The sequence below is a fragment of the Cuculus canorus genome, chromosome 13 (assembly GCF_017976375.1).
Source record: "Cuculus canorus isolate bCucCan1 chromosome 13, bCucCan1.pri, whole genome shotgun sequence".
Lineage (NCBI taxonomy): Eukaryota > Metazoa > Chordata > Aves > Cuculiformes > Cuculidae > Cuculus > Cuculus canorus.
In genome coordinates this window covers 17,025,799-17,047,207 of record NC_071413.1, presented here as the reverse complement: position 1 = coordinate 17,047,207, position 21,409 = coordinate 17,025,799, and the positions used below count along the sequence as shown (strand labels likewise).

General features: G+C 40.4%; 1 protein-coding gene across 18 annotated transcripts in view; it reads left to right on the top strand.

Moving 5' to 3' along the window:
• The window catches only part of WWOX (WW domain containing oxidoreductase), a 547,784-nt gene that overhangs the window by 11,343 nt on the left and 515,032 nt on the right, over positions 1 to 21,409 (top strand). For 17 of the 18 annotated variants that reach the window (XM_054078608.1, XM_009569956.2, XM_054078607.1 and 14 more), the window contains exon 5: positions 16,977 to 17,083. In XM_054078608.1, coding sequence (XP_053934583.1) covers positions 16,977 to 17,083 — 107 coding nt within the window. Of the gene's footprint in view, positions 1 to 16,976; positions 17,084 to 19,308; positions 20,555 to 21,409 lie in introns of those variants that run through there. The other variant, XM_054078625.1, reaches the window with a different exon arrangement.

The window sequence follows — 21,409 nt, the reverse complement described above, 5'->3', positions numbered from 1 at the left end:
GTTCTGCAGCACTTGAATTCCATCAGCCTTGAAAAAATCGGCCTGTTTTTGTTGGATAGCTTGTATGGGCTAAAAATAATCTTTAAGAGAAAATACATTTATCTGGCTTCGGTCTGTATTGTTTTTTTCTCAGTTCTAGTCACAAAAGATATAACTTTTCTGGAAGATCCCTAGGCATAAACTTTTTTTGTAGCGTTTATTAAAGCGAGGTCTTTGTTTTCCACTCATTGTCTATTATTTAAATCCTTCTGTCTTGTGAGAGCTGAGTGATAAGACAAAAGGGGAGGGGACGGTTTTCGGCTGAAGGAGTAGGAGATTGAGATGAGATGTCAGGAAGAAAAGTTTTTCTGTGAGGATGGGGAGGCCCTGGAACAGGTTGCCCCGAGAGGTGGTGGCTGCCCCATCCTTGGAGGTGTTCAGGGCCAGGTTGGATGGGGCTTGGAGCAACTGGATCCAGTGGGAGGTGTCTCTGCCCATGGAAGGCAGGGTTTGAACTGGTTGGGCTTCAAGGTCCCTTCTAACCCAAACTGTTCCATGATTCGATGAGTCTAACAAGGGATGTAACCTGTGACGTTGCATCCTGAATGGTCATTTTCTATTATCAAAATCTTTTCCTCAATTTGGTGAAAAGAGCTTGTTGTCTGAATCAAAATTAGTTTTAACAAATGCATGAATTTCTGTGGATGAATAAGTTATATGAAGTTTTGTCTGTAATACTGTTGTAGCTTGATGATGCAGAGAGAAGGGAAGCGCTGGGATTTGCATCTCACATTCTCACTAAACTAGCATAACTTGTGGTGAAGGAGGTCTTACAGCCTTTACACCTTTGCATGTTTTCGTGCTGGCAGTGTTTCACATGTGGAGAACTGGAGTGGATGTTATTTATGGAGGTTTCGGTTCACAGCTTGCTGTGAGGCAGACAGAGAGGTCAGCAGTATATAACCTGGGATTGTTTTTCTTGGCCAAGTCCTAACTGTTCCAGAGATTGTTTTCATGGGATACTATTGTGTGCTCTTAAAAGCATGGAAGAGTTGTTCCTTGAGGTATATCTTTCTTTTTTTGGTGAATTCTAAGCTCCATATATTGAATATTTCACTGTTACAAGCTGGACAGTGTATTAACAGAAAAGCCAGGCTAGCCTGCAGGCACCCAGTGTGTGTGTGCTTTTCCCTGCAAGAATAAAGTAGCCTCTCAGGAGAAAAATAAGTTGCTTAATAAAAACATCATTTTGCAGATGTAATTTTCACAGCAGTGTCTTCTCCCAGTGCAGTTGTGTCATTTAGGGTCCGTTTTCTTGCCATCTTTGCCAGGAAAACAGTGGCAATGAAGATTTGGGTTTAAGCCCTTCTAAAATGTGGGTGGGGGAAATAATCGGCCTTCACCTTGATCCAGTTTTGTGTTGTTTGTGCAGCTCTGGTTTTTTGTTTCATATTATTACTCTGACTTCAACAGACATTAATTCTCTTGAGGAAAAGCTGCTTACTTAATGAAGAATTTTGTGAAGAGTAATGCTGAAAAATTAAATTTTTAGGTGCTGTGATCCATGTTCTGTGGACCGAACACAGCATCAGTTATGTTAAACCTCGTGAATAGCACTAACATAGAAATGCTGGTGCCTGTACAGGAGTTTTGTTGTTTGTTTCTTACTGAAACGCACCTTAAAAATGAAATGTATGCGGTGCTAATTATTTTCCAGATACTTTCTTTGTAGCAGAACAAAATTTTGTGGTAAGCATGGATTCTGTTGTACCAGAGTTCTTGCAGAATGGGAGTACAGTGCTTTTCAAGGAGAGCCTGGGTCTTGTACAAAGTGTGGTTTTGGCCAGAAAACTTTACCTGAGTAATTGGTGTAAGAAAAGGATGGGAAGGAAAGGGAGGGGAACGTGCCTGTGGGGTGGGACTTTGGACTTATTTGCTTGTGGGACGTTGGTAGCTGTTGGCCGGGGATTAGTCCTTACGTGTTCCAAACAACTGAAAATCTACCAAAAGAGATTATTTTAAAACTTGGAATAATGCTACAGGAAGGGGGTGTCTCTGTTTTGCAGTGCTGTGTTCTGCACATTGATGGCAGGTCACTGTGAGGAAGTTTTCTATGCGTACGATCGCTCTGCTTTAATTCTGGCTTAGTGTTAGGGAATGCTGTGGTTGCTCTGCTTTACCCGAGGCTCCAACTGCCTACTTGGTACATGTTGTAAGTGTTAAAAGCTCCTCTTGGACTTCTGTAATTTATTTGTCTCATTGAGTAAGCTGGAAATGGTGTCAGATGTTCATACTGCTTTTTCATGTCCGTTTTGATGAATCTATTTATTACTTCTGTAATGAGCGGTACACATGGTTGGTTAACCGAGTTATTGAACTTCATCAGCCTTGGCTGAAATTCACAATGCATGTGGAACTTGTTGTAAGGCGTAAGAAATTATAGCTAGGCTAAAAGGTTCAATAATGATTACTGCTTGTAATGGAAGCTTTTCACAAAGAATGGGATGGAGCTGTATCACTGTGGGTTGCTTGCTGGTGTTCATTCTACAAGGGAATAACATTTGTAGAACAGGACCCTTCCTATGTGGGACTTATTTTCTTGTCTAAGGGTTAAAAAGACTTTTCAGTGGGCCGCAACATAACTCAGTCGCTTTTCTGTATTTTGAGATACTTAATTTCGCAAAGGTTTTTCTCAATTTTATGCATATTTCATAATTCGGAGATGAAAAGACCCTTTGCGTGATTCAGTGTATCTCACTGTAACACAGAACTTACTCTCCACATCATCTAGTGTCTTCGCATTCTGAAAGCAAATTGTGCTGTAAGAGCTATTTAAATAGTTTCAACTGTACATTTTTATTCTTTTGGAACAATATTAGATGATGGGGACAGAGGAGATTGATAAATGTATGCTGTTTTCTAGTGACAGTACCTTCTGGATATCTAGTGTCAACTTGAGTTTCAGCATAAAAGATGTACTTTACTGGCCATGATGTTTTTGGCTTGCCATCAGAAAACTTCTTAGTGTCTCTACCTATGCGCAACAGAAGGGTCACATGGAGAAAGGATTTCAGTATCCTTTGTCCCTTCCAAGCTCCTCATGCCTGACTATGTTGAGGGTTTATAAGGTTTTGAAGCTCAAGTGTGAAACGGTAAATCCCTACCAAGGAGGAAGTGAGACAGGTAAGAGCTTGGGAGGTAAACATCAAAATCCTGACCTGATTGACAGAAGTCTTGTGCCTGGGTTCAGGATTAGCAAGACTAGCATTTTGCCTGGATTAGAGAATAGGAATAGTGCTATGAGAAGGGTGTTGATCCTGTATTTATCCTACAGTCTATGGTATGCAAACCTTTCTAAAAGACAGTGTGATGTAGGAAAATAAATATATCAAATGTCATGTTCAGTTAATAAATCTTGATGGAAGACTGTCAAAACCAAAAGCGTTTCTGTCTCGAGTGATCTGGGGCTTTTCCATTAATGGTATTCACAGTTCTTTGTGTGTGGTCAATAACAGAACTAAGTCTTAGGCCTTCCTGTTCTTTCTGTTTTTCTTCTGTGAGTGAAAGGTTGGTTTTTTTCCTCCTTTTCTATTTCTTCTGTAAGTTTTTCTTTTTAATACATGATGCTTCTGTAGCCTTCTGTTGGGTGTTACAGCCTCAGTTTTCTGTTACTCTAATGTCTTGCTAGTTTTGATTTCTCACTGTACTTGTACATGGTGGCATTTAGTATTTTATTTGTTCCTTCAGAAAGCTTCTCAGAAACCAGCTGTCTAGGAATCTGAATAGTACAGAACTAACGTATGCTTTACATTTCCTCTCCTCATCATTTGCGCATGGTTACCTTGGTCACAGTTTCAAAGTTCCTTTTCTTTCTTAGTGTTTCCTTTATGTTGAAAAACAAGTCAAGTTAGGTTTTCTGGTTATTACAATGCTTTCTTGATAGTTATGAATCTGTGGGAGCAAAGAGCTATCATAGTTCATTTTTGGATATGGTTAAGACTTTTGCATGCACTGTGACTTGAGGCTTAGAAGAATGAATGTTGCTTAGGATTTTTTCGCTTCTTTTCCAGGTGATGTTACCTTTGTAGACGCTACGTTTGTTGCCTCCTCATTATTTATTCTTTATCCAAGTAGCTTTATCCACGTATTCTCCAACTGGATTTCCTTTACTTTTGGTATTAATCTCGTTCGTAAAACTTATGGGGCATTTTCTTATGATGATCAGTCAAAAAAATTGCCTTTGTGCAAAAAGTCACTTTTGTTTAAAAGTTTGTGAGGAATGTTTCTAATTCTCTTCTGACACAACCAAATTATAGAAAAGCATGTTATGTGGTGTATTCGGAGACCCAGGAACTGAGTGATTCTGGTTGTGTTCTTCTTTTGCCATTTGCAAGTGTGAGCAGCATTTCTTGCTTCTGTACATTTGTGCAGTAGAGACATTAATTATGCTACCAAGATTGGGAAATGTATAATTAGTCTTGTTTTACGTATGGAGCGAAGTGTGGCTGCAGCAGGTGACCTACGTTTACAGATTGTGTCCATGTCTGCATTCCAGTTTTACAGTGGGAATTGGATTCTTCTTTTAACAGGACAAGTGTGCTCCAGCTGTTTTAATCCTTTACCAGGAGGAGTAATTAAGATTAAGAGTAGACAATATGGCAACTAGAAGCGAGCAAAGAAAACTTTTTGGCGAAGTACTTTCTTTCTTTGCGTCTGTATCCAGCTGCAGATAGTTGCTGAGGATTGTAAATCTGACTCCTGTTGCAGGATTTTTACTTTTTAAGAGAAATGTGGAGTATTTTGTGTCTTACAAAGATAGATACACAATGAAAAGTACGTAAGAATGAGCCTGACCTGCTTGGCAGCATGCTTTTGGCATCCTGAGCAAATGAAGGTAGTGACCTGTGAGAAGGTGTCTTGCTTTGTCTGAGTCTCATCTGTGGGCAAAGAAACAGCGACCTAGGTTTCTGATTCTGTTCTTTGTGTTTGGGGCTTTAAACACTTGTCTTTGGTAAAATAGAGTTATGTATCTAGAATGTGAGGCAGAGACACACTTCATAATGGTGTGTGATGTAACTTGATGAATAAATTTCACTTACCAGATTTTATCCACGCAATTAGATTTTGTTGTTTAGCTGGGGGGTAACTAGTTATGGACAGGGCAGACTCAATGTGACCTCTGTGTGATCTAGAGTGAACTATTCAGCACTAGATTCTGTCTGCTGGTAGAATGCTTTCTACCTAATTCACGGTAATGTTGCAAGTTGTGAGTCAAGACCTCAGAGTATACTATTGTCACGACCCCAGTAGCTTTATAAAATGCTTAGTATGCTTAGTCTCCTGGAAGTTCTTCCTATCTTACAGAAGTGAGATGCTGTAGGCATCTGTACTTTTGGATTTAACACGCTCTTCCCCAAACTGACAAGGTCTGACTTCATGGAAGGTGAAAAAAATTGGTACAAAACATGCAACTGCAAGTGGTCATTTGCTTTGGAAAGCTGCTGTCCCCGAGGTCTTGGGTGGATGGTTGGTGTCCCAGCTGCTAGCAGGTAGACCTGAAATGTTACCTAAACGAATATGTGTTAATTGAGATGTGAGAAGATGCATAATGTATTTTCTGTGCTCTTCTTAAAAGTGAGGCGAAGAGGTCTTTGATTGTTTTGCCCGTGGCCTTATGTTATAATTTAATGACTTCTAATTCTCGCTTGTTTTCCATTCTTCTCGCTTTTGTGTACAGACACTTTTTGTTAATACTCTTCTTATTCTCCATCTTTTGTTTCAGACCTCCATCTCCTGCCTTACTTTGTATGTTGGAACCACATGATGGATCATTTGAGTTACATAACAGCTTCCCATCTCCCTCTTCCCTTCGTAGTTTAAAGCACACCCAAAAGGTTTGCCTGTGTTGAATCTTAGGAGGTTGGTACCCATCCTGAATGCCATCTAGTCCAGAAAAACTAGAACTTAAGGAGATAACCCAGGACTGTGTGACTTCCCAGACCTCCGTGCCCTGGTACCTGGCCCTTTGCCAGCCGTCTCTTATGCTGTGTTTGTACTTGCACTGGAAGGAACAATGAACAGCGTCTGCCCCATGTTCAGTCCTTTCCTCAGGATCCGAAATGACTCTTGTATTGAAATCTTCCTCTGCTGCTTAAAGAAACAAACTGTCTTATCTCCTGTTGCCCAGAGACAGCGGTGGTTAGCGACTGCCAGAAGTTGCGTAGTGGTGATTTAATTTTCGGTCTACTCAGCTCTTCCTTTCCCCCGTGACAGACTGGGAGCTCTTTGGAACAGGACCTCCCTGTGGGTGTTTGATTCTTTTTTGTAACCTAAATTGTGAGCTGTTTAGGATGGAACCCTGTTTTATTATTAATCTGTAAAATTTCTACTATACATTTTAAAATCTTGCACTGTTTGTGTAACTGACATAAATAAATATCACATTTTTTAAAGAAAAAAATTGGTACATTTTCTGTTTTAGTACTTGTTCAGTAGCTTTACATAACACTGAGTACTTCTCTTGAAATAACTGATGGATTAAAGCTCGGAGGATCCAGCACTTTAGCTGACAGCACAGTATGTCTTTTAATTATTCTGCCTTGGATGAAGTATTCCTCTTTATTAAATTTACTTATTTTATTAACATTGCACTGTTGTACCTGCCAGAAGGAGATTCAAAACATGCAATTAATTTTTTTGTTCTGTTTAATTAGGGCTCAGCTCAGCAGCATAGAACCCTGTGGTACTGTTGGCTTTGAGAGAAACAGAAACAGACTTGAAAAGAAATGAGGCAACTTATGGCTTTTCTCTCCATTTTTGCTTTGGTGGAAAAGCTGATGTGTTGCCTGAAGCTACTGCTGATGTGAAGAGTAGCTTTAGGGAAGGAGAGTTTGCCAACCTCATTTCTCTGAACTTGGAATTGTGGGTTTTTTTTTTTTGTTTTAAATAAAAAAAAGAAAAAGGCCAAGAGAGATGGCCAAGGATAAATTTTAAATTCTCTGAGCTTCTTTTCAGTCACTTGAGTAAGTTTGTCTGAGGAGGTGTGTTAAAAATAGCAACAATAAGGGGGAAAAAAAACCCCAAAGTTTTGGGAATGAGTTGAGAAAGCTGCATGCCCCTGAACACAGCTTTCAAAACGTCATTGCTACAATTTTTAATAACCACAGTTACGAGTGTTCTTACGCTGGCTTTTCTCTGGAACACAAACCCTTCAGGGGAGGGTGGGTTAGCTGGAAACAGGCTCTCTGTCATTGTCCTGTGATGCTTGCTGCTGCTGTTGGGTAAATTCTCAGGGATTTGTGTGTGACTGCTGGAGTTCTGAAGCTTCACTTCAGCTTGCCTTGGCTTTGCTCTGCAACAGCGATGAGGGACAGGAGCGTGCACAAAATAGTGCTACTTATTTCCTTTATAATGTATTCAAGTTGTGGTGCTTGTAAAAAGCCTGGCTTGATTTAAACAAACAAACAAAAAAAATAGTCACTTATCTTGTAGTGACTAAGAATTCAGGAGTGATGATTTATCGGGAAGCAGTGTGCCCTGAATGCCCTGGCGTATTTGACTGCTCGCATCTGTTCTAGAGTTCATAGAGATGCTGGTTTGATGCTGACTTAGTTTGCAGGCAGATTTATTGTTTTCTGCTGCTCTAGAGTTCAGTTAAACGTTTATTTTGGAAGTGTTTATTTTGCAATAAAAATAGAAGTAGTGCATTAACATAACTCTAGTCTAACAAAATAGTTTTTGTCCCTTATGAATACAAACATATCTAATTCTGAATGGAGTAATATAGGCGTTTTACTAAAATTAGAAACATGAGTCACACTAAAATGAGTTTTGCTTCTTTTGGGACAAAGATGCTAGCTCAGATTTATTTTAAAATCTACGTAACTCTTTGTTTGACATGTAGATGTGCTTTTAGGTGGAAAGGTTATTTTGTCTAGAAAATGCGAAGTTGTGTGCTGAGTTGCTGCGTATTCAGATGCTTGTCTTCCCCGTGATATGTTATCTGTTGTGAAGGAAAAAAATATATGCAAACTAGAAAAATATAATTTAATAAGTTCTCCTTAAACAGTAAAATATCAGAATTTAGTGTTTGTCTCTCTCTGTGTATTTGAACTACAATAATTGATTTGTGTTAGGAGAACTGGCTGACTCTTGCAAGAAGCCATGCTGTCGGTTTCAAAGACAATCAAAAGAAAACATGGACTTATTCTATGCTTGAAGGAACACGGAGAATAAAAGTTCCAAACAGAGTAATCTTGTGTTTCACGTGTGCCACTAAGACAGCATCAGTTATGCAGCTGGTTCTAGTACTGGTACAATGCCGTCCTGACAGTGTCCATTGGGTTGATAAAATGCACTTTGAAAATGCATTCAGGAAGTTTGTGTGGGATTTGGTAGGAGCATGCTCCTATCATTTAATAGATGAGGAAAGGCAAGATGAAACTTGAAGGCTGAGCCTTTTTTTGACTGTTAAAGGAGTGTATAAGATTTAAATGGAGCTTTGGGGTGAGTTGAAAAGAAAGATACATGTCTGAGTCCTTTTTGAATGGGATTTTTGGTTGCTGGCATAGACCTACTGCGAGGAGTAATCTGAAAGGTAAAACTGGAGTTTGACTGACAATTCAGTTCTTATTGCAGATTCTCCTACTCTTCCCTTCTCTCTGATCTCTGGCCACTGCTCCTCTGTTCAGCACCCAAGAAGACCTGTTTGTGTTTGCGTGACCTGGCAACTGCAAAAAAAAATCTTGATTGGAATGATCCCTGCAGTTTAGGATTAAGTTTCAGGTTCGGTTCTGTCTCCCCTATGTCTTAATCCTAGGATCAGACATTTAATGGGTGGTGGGAATTGCCTTTACACAACTGAAACAAGCTGGGATGTAAGCTTGGCTCTGCTGTGCTGCATCTCACAGTAGGGTTCATTCCAACTGGAACTGTGGCCATTGTTGCAATATTGATGTTGGATATAGCACATGTGAGGGATGGGAAGCGTGTGCTGGAATCTGCTGCCAGCCGGTGCCTTTGGGTAGCTGAAATAATTGCCATGGTTGGGTTTTAACAGGACTGAAGTCCATGCTTTGTTCGTATCTGGCAGAATTGCCCCCGGTTTGGCAGGGACCTTAGGACAGTACAGCTTAGAGCGGATACCAAACGGATGACAGCTTTGTGACTTTTGGTTGCAGCTGTTTGTAGTACTTATAGTTGTAACGTGTATACATGACTGTCACTGTTTCATGTGTTTGTTTGCTTGCAGCATCCTTAGTTGTGAGTTCAGCTTTCTTTGCCTCACATAATGCGTTTGTAATTTCTTACAGGAACAGTGAATCACAGATTGTTACAATGCCATCGATTTTAAGATGTTTTCTCGTGTTTGTTTAGGTTTGTACTCCTTTCAGATGAAACACAGTATTTTCAGATTTGTCAGTGAATGGCAACTCACTTATTTTTAAAAATAACTTTCCTTGCCCCAAACAGCATGTTGCACAGAAGTGTGATGGGTAATGAGTGCAGATGGTTAAGTGGGTTGGATGGAAAACAGAACCAATGCATTAGTCATCCTGTTTCATTTTGGTTGGCTTTTTCTGTGGTTCCTGGCTCCAAGAAAAACACAATTTACACGCAAAAGGAGAGGCAGGATGTATCTTTCATATAGGATCAATGAAACATATCTGTATATGTCGTTACCGTATACCCGCAAACAAAGAAAGAAAAGACAGCATTAGTAGTTCATGTGAATTGCTCATTTTAAATTTAGTCTCTTAAAATATCTCGGGGTTTATTTGCTTGAAACTTGCATTTGGAGCAACCTGAATAGTGTGGCTTAAAGATTTTATATTCAATATCCATGTTGAAGCAGAGTGATGTTGCCTGAACAATCCTGATACGAAATGCTTGGTACTTTTGGGGCTCTGAAAAGTAGGAGTTTGTCAATGAACTGACATTTTCATATGGCTGCCATCCTTCCATGTGAAATATCTGTTGGATGTTGTATCCTTAAACCACCAGCACAGGCAAAGATGATGTAGGTTGCTGAAGATTTTTCTCTAAGTTGCTCATCACTGTTGCAGCGTTTCAACCTGAAAGAAAGCCTGTGTAGCTCTGAATTCTTCATGGCTTTATTGTTAGCACATCTGAGTCTGCTTTACTCGTTTTCTGAGGAAGCATTGAATACATTCTGGTTCACTGTCACTGGTATTTTGGTCTTTCAAGCTGGAATAAATCTGGTGATGTTTAGGAGACAAGTCTCTGTATTTGTATGTAGTTCTTTTGGGTCCCCAAAATAAAAAAAACAACTTGTCTGTTTGCTGAGATGCAGTGATTGGGATCAGAGTCTATTTTGCAAGTTCAGATAATCTTTTGCAAATTCTTGAGTGTTTAACCTTTTCCCAACTTTTCTGTAGGAAAACTGGTCCTAAATTGCATTACATATAGCATTAAAAAAAAAATAGTATTGTATTGTATATTGTGTCTGCTCTTTAAGGTTTTTCTCATTTCCTTCCTTTTTGTTTAGAACTCAAGTCTGAGAAAAATATACAGCTTTGTTTTCCAAGCAAAAGGTGTTTGGATTCATTGAGTAACACCTTCTACCAGGAAGAAATGTTTGTGTGATACTTCTGATGCTTCTGTGTTAAAAAAAAAGTAGACTCACGTACTGTTTGGATGATGTCCAGATACTGCAGAGGAACTTTCTGAGGACTGAGTAAAAATTCTTGTGCTTTATCGAAATGTCAAGAGTTCAAAAAGGTGCAAACATTCCGTCCTCTCTGATGGTGTAAAACTGCCAAGGCCCTGCTGGTTCTGTGCATGCGATGGGCTCTCCAGGTGAAGTGTTGGGTGCATATTATACTGGCCAAACAGTGGGAATACTTCTCCCAAAGGTCTTAAACCATAGTAACAGTAAGGTGGTAAATATTGATGTCTGCTTTGTTCATGAGGAAGTGTGAGAAGTTGTTTGTTTTTCTGGAAAGAATTTGGACCAAAACCCCTAGAAACCAGAACCCTTCTTTCTCCATTGTCTTTTGTATTGCTTCTGCCTGGAGGACAGAGCTCTCTTAACTTGTGTGGTTTGTATGCTGTCAGTGTTTAAATGCAAACTACTGAGCCAGTGGCTCTACTACCCCTGAGTGAAAGAGGCCAGAAAACATTCTTTCATTTACATTTAGTGCCAAAAATTTTAATTAAGGTTTCATATTTTCTGTATTGCAGAATTAATTTTTAAAAATGATTGTTTTGCTGTATGAAGTTTATATAAAATTACAGATCTTTACAGGAAGAGTCGTGCAAATATAAATCTTCGTATTGGAAGATGGATTTTTGCTTGCAGTATTGTAATGCCATACATAGATAACTGGGAGAACAATTTCTTCTTTCTATCAAGGAATAATTTTGAATGTTTTATGCTAAAATATAAATATTTCCAAAAAACCCTAGATCTATTCTGAAAATTAACTTGCTTCTCTCTGTAAAAACCTAAGAGATGTTTGCTGCAGTCTGGAAAAACAGCAGGAAAGTTTGAGAACAATGTAGTGGGAGAAAAGAAAATCTTGAAAACAGCTGGTAGTGGTCAGCTGCAGGTAGACCAGAATGTGAGAGTATTGAATGGACATCACAGAAGATGAAGGATGAATAGAAGTGCTAATTACTGCATGATAGGCTTCTGTAAGTAAAGGATTGTAAACACCTGTAGCAACTCCTATGCGCTTGTAGCTCTCGTGTGAATTCTTCCACCAGTCCATTTGGTGCCTCGTGTTTATCCTCATGTAGGTCTTATTCTTAAACTGGGTTCAGCTGGAGCAACAGTTGCAAGTGTCATCGGTCTCGGGACAGGCTTCTCTTGAGCGTTCCAGGACAATCACTTGAATTATTTTTAGTTTTATAAAACATTTCCTCAACACTGTATTGTATAAAGTATTTAAATACGCTACGACTGCTTTTCCAAAGTGTTCATTATTTAAGCTTTTTCTGTCACATTTTGGGGAAGTACCTGTCTCATACTTTGTGAATGGCTGCCCTTAGTGGTCCAGTTTGCCATCTAATGCTGTTTTTCTAATGAGGTTGTTCCTAATATAAAAAAACACAGCTAGGATACAGTGTGTGATTTTTCGATAAGAAGATATTCAAGTTTTGCAGCTTTTCTTGACCTATTTGAATGTGAGCAGTAGTGCCCAGAACCACAAGACAGAGCAATGGGCAGGGTTTCCCTCAGCCGGGTGTCCCCGTGCCAGCTGCTGCAGCTGCGTGGGGTGAACGGCAGTGGTGTTGGTGGGCAGTGGGCTCTGGTGGCTATGGTAACCTCTCACTGGGGGTCAGGGGAGATTCTCCACTGGAGGAGATTATTTGGTTCCTGGAAAACAAGTATCATTGCTGTTCACGTTGCTTTGATGCGAGAATGCTGCTTTACTCTCTACAACTACCTGAAAGGAGGTTGTGGAGAGGAGGGAGCTGGCCTCTTCTCCCAAGTGACAGGGGACAGGACAAGAGGGAATGGCCTGAAGCTCCGTCAGGGGAGGGTCAGGTTGGATATCAGAAAAAAATTCTTCACAGTAAGAGTCATTGGGCACTGGAACAGCTGCCCAGGGAGGTGGTCGAGTCGCCTTCCCTGGAGGTGTTTAAGGAACGGGTGGATGAAGTGCTGAGGGACATGGTTTAGGGAGTGTTAGGAATGGTTGGACTCGATGATCCAGTGGGTCCTTTCCAACCTTGTGATTCTGTGATTCTGTAATGCTGCCTCCTGCAAGAGAGCCTGCAGATAAGTGAAGTTTTAAAGAAATGATTGGCTCTTTTGAGGTTCACAGAGTTGCTTTTGTGGGTAGGATTAAGGTTGTTCTGGATCCTTAATCATGCTCAGCATTATTTAGATTTGTCTTTCTATTTAACCTTACTGTGTTTGGTGGTTTGGATTTGGTTTTTAAATTTTCTTACTGTTATTTGATCATTTCTGATGTTTGTGGTTTACCTTTGGTGTATGAAACCACATTCAATGTGGATTTTGATTCAATGTAGTTTACAGATAGACAAGGTTCTTCTTTATGGAGTTTAAATAGTACTGTAGTTTAAATCCTCAATCCCTGTGTTAAGCTGAGATTTTACAATTTACTGTGTATTGAAAACATGGCTGCGTTTTGCTGAAAGGCAAATATTATCGGCAAAGTGAGTTTAACTCAATGTGTCTGTTAAAAAAATAAAAGCTCTCCACTATTTTGGAAGCTTTTCCCCGCCTCTTGTATCTGAGCGTCACAGGGGAGGGAAGAAGAAGAGGCTTTTTTAAATACATAATTTCATGGAAAGATGCAGAACGTGTCTGCCTGAAGGTGAAGAATCATCCTTTTGTAGCCCGGAGAAAAGAGAGTACATCCCAAGAAGAGTGTTTAACACTCACCTCCAACTGAGGTGGAAAATCAAGGCGATATTGAAAAACTAAAGTTTGCTGCATGTAGCTTGTTTACATTTTATTTTTTCTCAGTTTAGTTTATAATGAGAATGAAGTTATTAACTGTAACAGAGAATGGTATGGAATTTATTATTTTGTACCCTGTGACATGGGATAGAGTTAGCAAAACATCATCATGCTTGAGTAATTAAGCTGGCCATCAGCTCAAGCGCTGTGTGTAACAGTAGAAAACCTGTATTCTCAGGCATTCCAACGAGTTTGAGCATTATGGGAAGCTGGTAAAAAAAGCGGATTTTTTTGTGTATAACAAGAAGTGTACACCTAGCTTGTAGCACTCTGCTACAACATATCTTACATCAGGAACATAAAAATTTCTGGTTAAATACGCCTAAAGTGGCATTAGGAGCAGGGGGAAATCTCTGCACGTGCAGCAGCTAAATTCATGTGCGTGCAAGGAATTAGCCAGGTAATTAAAGTTGCTTGGTAAAGTGAATGACTTTAAAAGAGATACAAGAAAATTGCTTGGACTTAAATACCATAAGCATGTAATTGCAGAAAATGGTATGAATTTGTCTTGGTGTCTGTTGTTTCTGTAATATGAGTTGTGTCTAGTGCTGGAGCTGAATGTTGTTGCTCCAGGGTGTTTTGGGAGGGAAGCAGCCCATCTTAATAGGGCGTTTGGTAAACAGTTTTTAAAAGGAGAACATGAACATGCTTTAAATGTAGTAAAGCTAAAACAAATCTCTCTTCTCTTTGATTTCTTCACACACTCAAATGGCTGGACATTTCAGATTGATTCCTCATTTTCTGGTGTAAGCTTGTCTCATGGGAACCTGTTAGGCTGTGTTCTGCCTCCTTCAGTGTAATGGGAATTGCTGTCATTAAGTGCTTCGTGGAGGTGGGCACCCAGTGATGCTATTGACTACATCACCAGTACGCAGTAGCTCACTCCAGTAGAAACTCAGTTTCGGGCTCAGCTCTCTGCACTTCACAGGCATTCTGTGCTCCCAGGAACTCGTCTCCTGGTGAAAGTGTCACGCATTTTTTCCAATTAAATGAAGTTTACCTTGGACCAGCGTCTGTGCAGCCTTCCGTTAATGAATTGGACAAGGAAACAGAGGGTGCTGACAAAGCTTAGAGATGATGTCAAGGTAGAAAGAGTTGCAGCTCTTGGTAAACAGTTGCATAATTTGAACTGATCCCACTAAATTACAGTACAGTCCCAAATTAACGGACTAAGATGAATCTGAAATCTGCAGTCTCCTTTTAGAAAGGGGAAATGAAGTTTAGGTTCAGAATGGGAAAGGAACGATTCAAGCACTGCAAAAAAATGTGTACAGTCATTCAGAAATTCACTGGGAAACCTTGTTCTATGGGGGATGGAAAAAGCCCCTGGTGATATAAATCCACATTGCACATTAACTGCAGAAAAGAGTGAACTGTCTGTCTGCTTCGGAGTTAGAAAGAGTGTGCTTGCAGAAGAGGACAGGCTGGAGAGTTGGGGTTGTCCAGCCTGGAGAAAAGAAGGCTCTTAGGAGACCTCAGAGTAGCTTCCAGTACTGAAAGGGGCTCCAGGAATGCTGGGGAGGGGCTCTTGATTAGGGAGTGCAGGGAGAGGATGAGGGGGAATGGTTTTCAGGTGAAAGAAGGGAGAGTGAGATGGGATCTTAGGAAGAAATGTTTTCCTGTGAGGGTGGGAAGGCTCTGACCCAGGCTGCCCAGAGTAGTGGTGGCTGCCCCATCCCTGTAGGTGTTCAAGGCCAGGGTGGATAGGGCTTGAGCAACCTGATCTAGTGGGAGGTGTCTCTGCCCATGGCGTGGGGTGGGTCTGGATGGGCTTTGAGGTCCCTTCCAATCCAAACCACTCTGTGATGAGGTCATATCAGTGAGTTAGGCAAAAGAAGGAATTTCTCATGGATTATTGTTTCTCTGTATCTTCTGGTACATCCAGTGACCTGTTCAGCCCCATCATGCCATAACCAAGATATCGAAGCTGCATGGTGTTTGATTATTCATAATGAGAACAATCATCTAAAAGTGTTCTGTATCTATTGGTTGGTGGTGGGACAAAGAATATGTTGATTTTATATGGATAATTTAAGGAAAATTTTAGCAAGATTTTAAAGTGCGTGGGTAATTCTAATACCTGTACATTACAGGGCTTCTAACGGAGATTGATATTTTCTAGGCGTGAGCTTGACAGTCCTGTCCCGGGAATGGTTTAACACTTGCACAGTTCTCTGATTTTGTGCAGCAATGTTCTACAGATGAGGTGGTGTTTTGATTGGAAAAAGGAATTATGTCCACGTGATTTTGTTTCTTATTCCCTCATGCATCCCACTAGCAGATCCCCGCTGCCATTGATGGTCCTTGGATGGATGAATCAAGGCTACCTGCGCCTCTAAAGAGCCCAGAGCTCGATTTTACAATACTCTCTCACTTTCAGGTTGATGTTGTGAGGCATCACAGCCCTGCAGTCTGGCCTTATGGCTGGACTGCTGGGCTGAGGCCAATGACATGAGGTTCAACAAGGCCAAATGCCGGGTCCTGCACTTGGGACACAACAACCCTATGCAGTGCTGCAGACTGGGGGAAGAATGGCTGGAGAGCTGCACGGAGGAGAAGGACCTGGGGGTAATGGTTGACAGCTGACTGAACATGAGCCAGCAGTGTGCCCAGGTGGCCAAGAAGGCCAATGGCATCTTGGCTTGTATCAGAAACGGTGTGACCAGCAGGTCCAGAGAGGTTATTCTCCCTCTGTACTCGGCACTGGTGAGACCGCACCTCGAATACTGTGTTCATTTCTGGGCCCCTCACCACAAGAAGGATGTTGAGGCTCTGGAGTGTGTCCAGAGAAAAGCAACGAAGCTGGTGAGGAGCTGGAGAACAAGTTGTACGAGGAGCGTCTGAGAGAGCTGGGGTTGTTTAGCCTGGAGAAGAGGAGGCTGAGGGGAGACCTTATTACTCTCTACAACTACCTGAAAGGAGGTTGTAGAGAGGAGGGAGTTGGGCTCTTCTTCCAAGTGACAGGGGACAGGACAAGGGGGAATGGCCTGAAGCTCTGCCAGGGGAGGTTCAGGCTGGATATCAGAAAAAAGTTCTTCACAGAAAGAGTCATCGGGCACTGGAACGGCTGCCCAGGGAGGTGGTCAAGTCACCTTACCTGGAGGTGTTTAAGGAATGGGTTGATAGAGTGCTTAGAGACATGTTTTAAGGGAGTGTTAGGAATGGTTGGACGCGATGATCCAGTGGGTCCTTTCCAACCTGGTGATTCTATGATTCCTCACAGTCAGACAAGCAAGGAGTAAGAGTAGTCCTGCTATTCTAGCAGCTGATGACCCTGAGGCAGAGACACCGAGTATGCTTTATGATGATCCCAACCCTGTTCTGCACAAGCAATATACAGTTATTGTCCCACAGACCTGCTCAAGGTGTCTGCCTTATTCTATAGATGCTCTTAAGGGCTGGGTCCAGGTGACTATTGGACAAGCAGTGAGACCCCAGGTAGCCTCAGTGTACTGGTGTGTGTGTGGCTCACCTTCGCAGATGATTTTATAGCTCTGTTTTGTTACTGAGATCTTTTTCTGACTTGGAAAATGTTTTATCCTAGGTTTTGAAACAGCCAAGTCTCTTGCACTGCATGGGGCATACGTCATTCTGGCCTGCAGAAATCCATCACGAGGCAGTGAGGCCGTACAGCGCATTCTTGGCGAGTGGGTAAGTGAGCATACGGTGTCCAGCACTATGCTGGGTTCTTCAAGATGTGAAATCTCTTGTGCGGTACAAGCAGTTATGATGGATATTGCACAGCTGTGTGAGAATCTAAGGAAAGTGCCATTTGCCTTATTTCGCAATGCCCTGTTTGGCCACCGGTGTATCTGGTGTGGAGATCTTTTGTTCCATGGGTTGGATTGGACCCTGAGGCTGAGCTGTGGGACATATGGATGCTTTGTAAGGACGACAGTGCTTGGAAGAACCCCTCAGGTGCGCTTCAGAGCTCATGGAATGGGGCATTCCAGAACCGAAGTGTGGAACTAGCTGAAGGGGATGAACACACTTGGATGGTAGAGAGAGCCACTATTTCACCCATAGTTTTTATATCATGAGAGATTTCAGAGAATCATTCTTAATGCTTTTCAAACCCAAGGATGTTTTCTCCCTTTCTTTCTTGGCCCATCAGCCCAACAGCACTGTTGTGGGGCGGTCTGTCTCAAGAATTTTTTTTCCTTCCCTTTTCTTCCCTCTTCCTTTAATTTTTTCTTCCATTTTTTCCATGCAAATCCAAGCTCCTCAGTCCTGTGTGTTCCCTTGTTTCTCTTGGACACCTAACTCTCTCTCTCTCTTTTTCTCCTCTAAGACCCTTAAATTTAAAATTTATTCAGTGATCTAAAGTTATTCCTCCCATAATCATTTACTTGCTGGTAAGGATTGCAAGCTGTTTCTTTCTGAGCTCTCTGTTAGTGCTGACTTCCAGGAGATAATCTGTTGCTGCAGTTCTTGTACCCTGTACTTGTATCATTAACTGCACGGTCAGATTCTTGGAATTTTCTTTCTTTTCTGCTAAAATTGGTGATGAGTAGTTTAGCTTTATTTCCCAAGCTCCAGATATATCTCGGCTTTTCCCACAAGGTGGAAGAGAGTACTCAGTAGTATTAATATTTACACAGAATTAGTCTGCAGATAATTACAGTATTTATTAGTGCAAACCAAACAGTGCGTATTTACAAGTAACCATTTCTGAATAAGTGCTACTTATAATATCGTTATAGCACAGGTTTCTTCAAGAAACAGGCTTTGGATTTTGTTTTTTTTCTTTTACCCAGGTGATATTAACAGTTTAAAGTAAAGGATTGGAAGGGAAAAATACCTTCCTTTCTGCCTTCAATACTTCACATTAAAACTCTCTTCTTGTTTTTTATATCAGTAGAGTGGAATTCCAAGAGAATTCCAGCAGGGGCAAGCATAGCATGTGTTGCTTAAAGGTTTATCCTTCCATTCTCTTTCAACAGAACTGGCTTTGGTGCAGTGTTGTGTCTTTTGAGTTTGGTAGCCTCAGTCCAGCTGGATACAGCTTTGGATGTCACTAAAATCCGACAGTACTGAGTAACTTTTATCTTAAAAACATCCCGTTGTCCTTAATGCTGAGTGCATCTCTGAGCACTTGGAAGGCAGTGGGAGTTCAGGAGTACTTGCCTTGATACCTGTATTATCTCCTCAAAAGTTAATGAATTGTTAATTGAATGAAGATAGCTGAAGGTCAAATGACTTCAGAAACTCTGTTTATTTACTAACAGTTTTGAAATTCTAATTGTTCAGAAAAGAATCTCATCTGTAAGCTGGGTAGCTGGAAAACCTTCAGTGTGTCTCTGTAATGGCTTTGTTGTTGTTTATTGAGAGGGACTAATTAACTTTGATTATTGCACTAATATTATGGCACTTTGACAGTGCCTCAGATTTATGACTCTGGGAAAATAAACAAATGAAATGCAGGTGCTGGAGCAGAAAGAATAAGTTATTACTGAACTTTAATTACTTGGAGTGTGTAACCAGGAGAGAATTAGTTGATGAATTACAAGATGCTTAAAATTTACATCAAATTGTAAGCAGTCTTGAGGAAAACAAACAGAAAAACCTGCCCCAAAGTCAGTTACTGAAAACAAAGTGACAAAGATTAATTTGATTGATTGATACTAATATTAAAATATTGACGTCAGATATTAATTTTTAGCTTATAGGTGTCACTACAGAGCAGGAAGTTCTTAGTTGAAAATTCTAAAAGAGTTTAAGAAAGATGCCAACAAATTTTGCTTGTGGTTCGGATGAAGCCCGACAGGAAGCTGCAGCTTTCCTGCTGTACTGGACTTCAAAGCATCTGCAGTGTTTTGTCTCCCTCGTTCTTAAGGAAAGCAAAATTGTCAAGATGACATTGGTTTGCTTTTCAGTTTGGAAACAGTTCGTGAAAACCTGTAGATGTTCAGAATGCAGCCTAACAGAGCCTCCTGGTCGCCCACCAGCTCCCCAAGTCCTTCTCTTCAAGGCTGCTCTCCATCTGAGCTTTGCCCAGCCGATGTAACACTACTTTGGAAAATCATACAGCTTATTCCCTTAGGAGTCTCTCTGAGATCCGTGTCTGGAATGCCATGGAATTAGTGTCTGTGGAAATACACCTCTTCTTTGAGCCTCTTGTACTTTGAAGTCAGTTGTTAGGCAAAAGAAAAACCCAGTTTCAATGTGCTTTTAGTGAAAGCTGGAAGTAGTTTATAAAGAGAAAATGGCACAGCTAAATGGTTTGAAAAAAAAATAATCATTATGATTTAGAGGAGGAATACTAGGAGAAAATAAAATTTTTCAGATTAGCTGCCATTATGTTTAAAAAACAAATTCAGACAGATCTTTATTGCCTGTTGGGTACAAATCTAGCAAGCTTTGTTTTTACCAATTTATGTCTAAAGAGCTGCTTTATAGAGTTTGAGCCATTGGAGTAGGGATTACCTGCATAAACTTGCAAATTACTTTAGATAAGTGACGTTTGTTTGCAAGCTGCAGTATTCCAGTTATTTTCTTTCTAAAATACAGCAGAATTTAGCTAATGTTGCAAACAGAGGGTAATTGCCTCCTGTAGAGCGTTGTGACTGGTCTGGCTAGGCTGTCACGTATAATTCTTAAGGAGAGATATTGTTTATATTGGTACGATCTAATGTTTTATGTACATCCATGTGTATATGTAGAGAGAAAGGATGTAAAAGCCATAGATAAAGGGAGATGAGTACAGCTTTATATTTGATATCTCAAAAATGAGTGTTGTTCATGCACGATGACATTCAATATCAATTTAAAACTGTTTGATAATTTCTTGCTCAGAAAAGAGGAAATTGGAATTCTAGAGTTATGATTCATTTTAATCAGAAAGAAATTGTCAAACATAAATCTCTCCTTGAGGAGTGAAAAGGCCTGAAAGCAGCCATGAAAAAAATATCAATACTTTGCAAACGAGGAATGATCGTTCCAATTCGTAGCTTAATTGACTTTAAGGCTTAATGAAAAACACTCCAGTGCTGTTTGTACACACAGTTGCTCTGACGAACGTTGAAATCTATGCTCCAAGAAGAGAGCTAGGTAATTTATTTTACATTATTATTGATAGAATTTTCTAATTGAGTATGAGCAGAATGTTTGGATAAGATTGTGTGGAACCAGATGTTAGCAGTATTCTCAAGAAAATACTTAAGAATATGAATGAATAAAGTATTTCATAAATAACAGCTTTTCTTGCCAAGAAGCTCTCATTTATTTATTACTGTCAAAGAGTCTTTGGAGTAGGTATTAGAAGATAAATTGTAAGTTTAATATTTCATAAAAATACAATGTTTCTTTTGGAATTATTCTTCAGTGTTAAGCCTACAGCTACATCAAAGATTAGATTAAATTGTAAAAACTTGGGTTTCCTTATATGTAGACTTGTATGAGGTAGAGATCTGACCAAAGAAGAAAACCAACACGATAGATGTGACTCCTTGCTGTGTTCCTTTCCCCCAACGTATTCTCCACTTAAGAACTGGTTTATATTTTTGCTAAGTAACTAAATGAAATTAAAACCTGTTCAATGAGTCTTTGTGTTCCAATTTTAATCTTGTAAAGTGCAGAAAGACAAGAAGTGAACTGCAGATGTTTACATGGGCAACCGTGTTCATGTGTTGACTATGAGTGTTTCCTCTTCAGGGAAGCGGGACTGTTTTCCCATGTAGCGTTGGTTCCCACTGGTTTGATTTCTTGGTTCCCTGGGTTATGATTCTTTGTGTGTGTGCGTGGAATACTCTTCTGGCTTAATCTCGTGATACTGCTGGATGCTAATCTTGGTACAGGAGATAGAATTTCCTTTTCTATCTATTAGATGGTACTTTTGTGAGCTTTTTCTGTAAATGAGGCTATTAATACACAATTTCCATGTCAAGACTGTGTAAGATTGCATCAGCACCAGCACAATGAATTGTTCTTGGAATTAACTGACATGCATGATTCAGGGAGGATGTCGCATCGTGATTA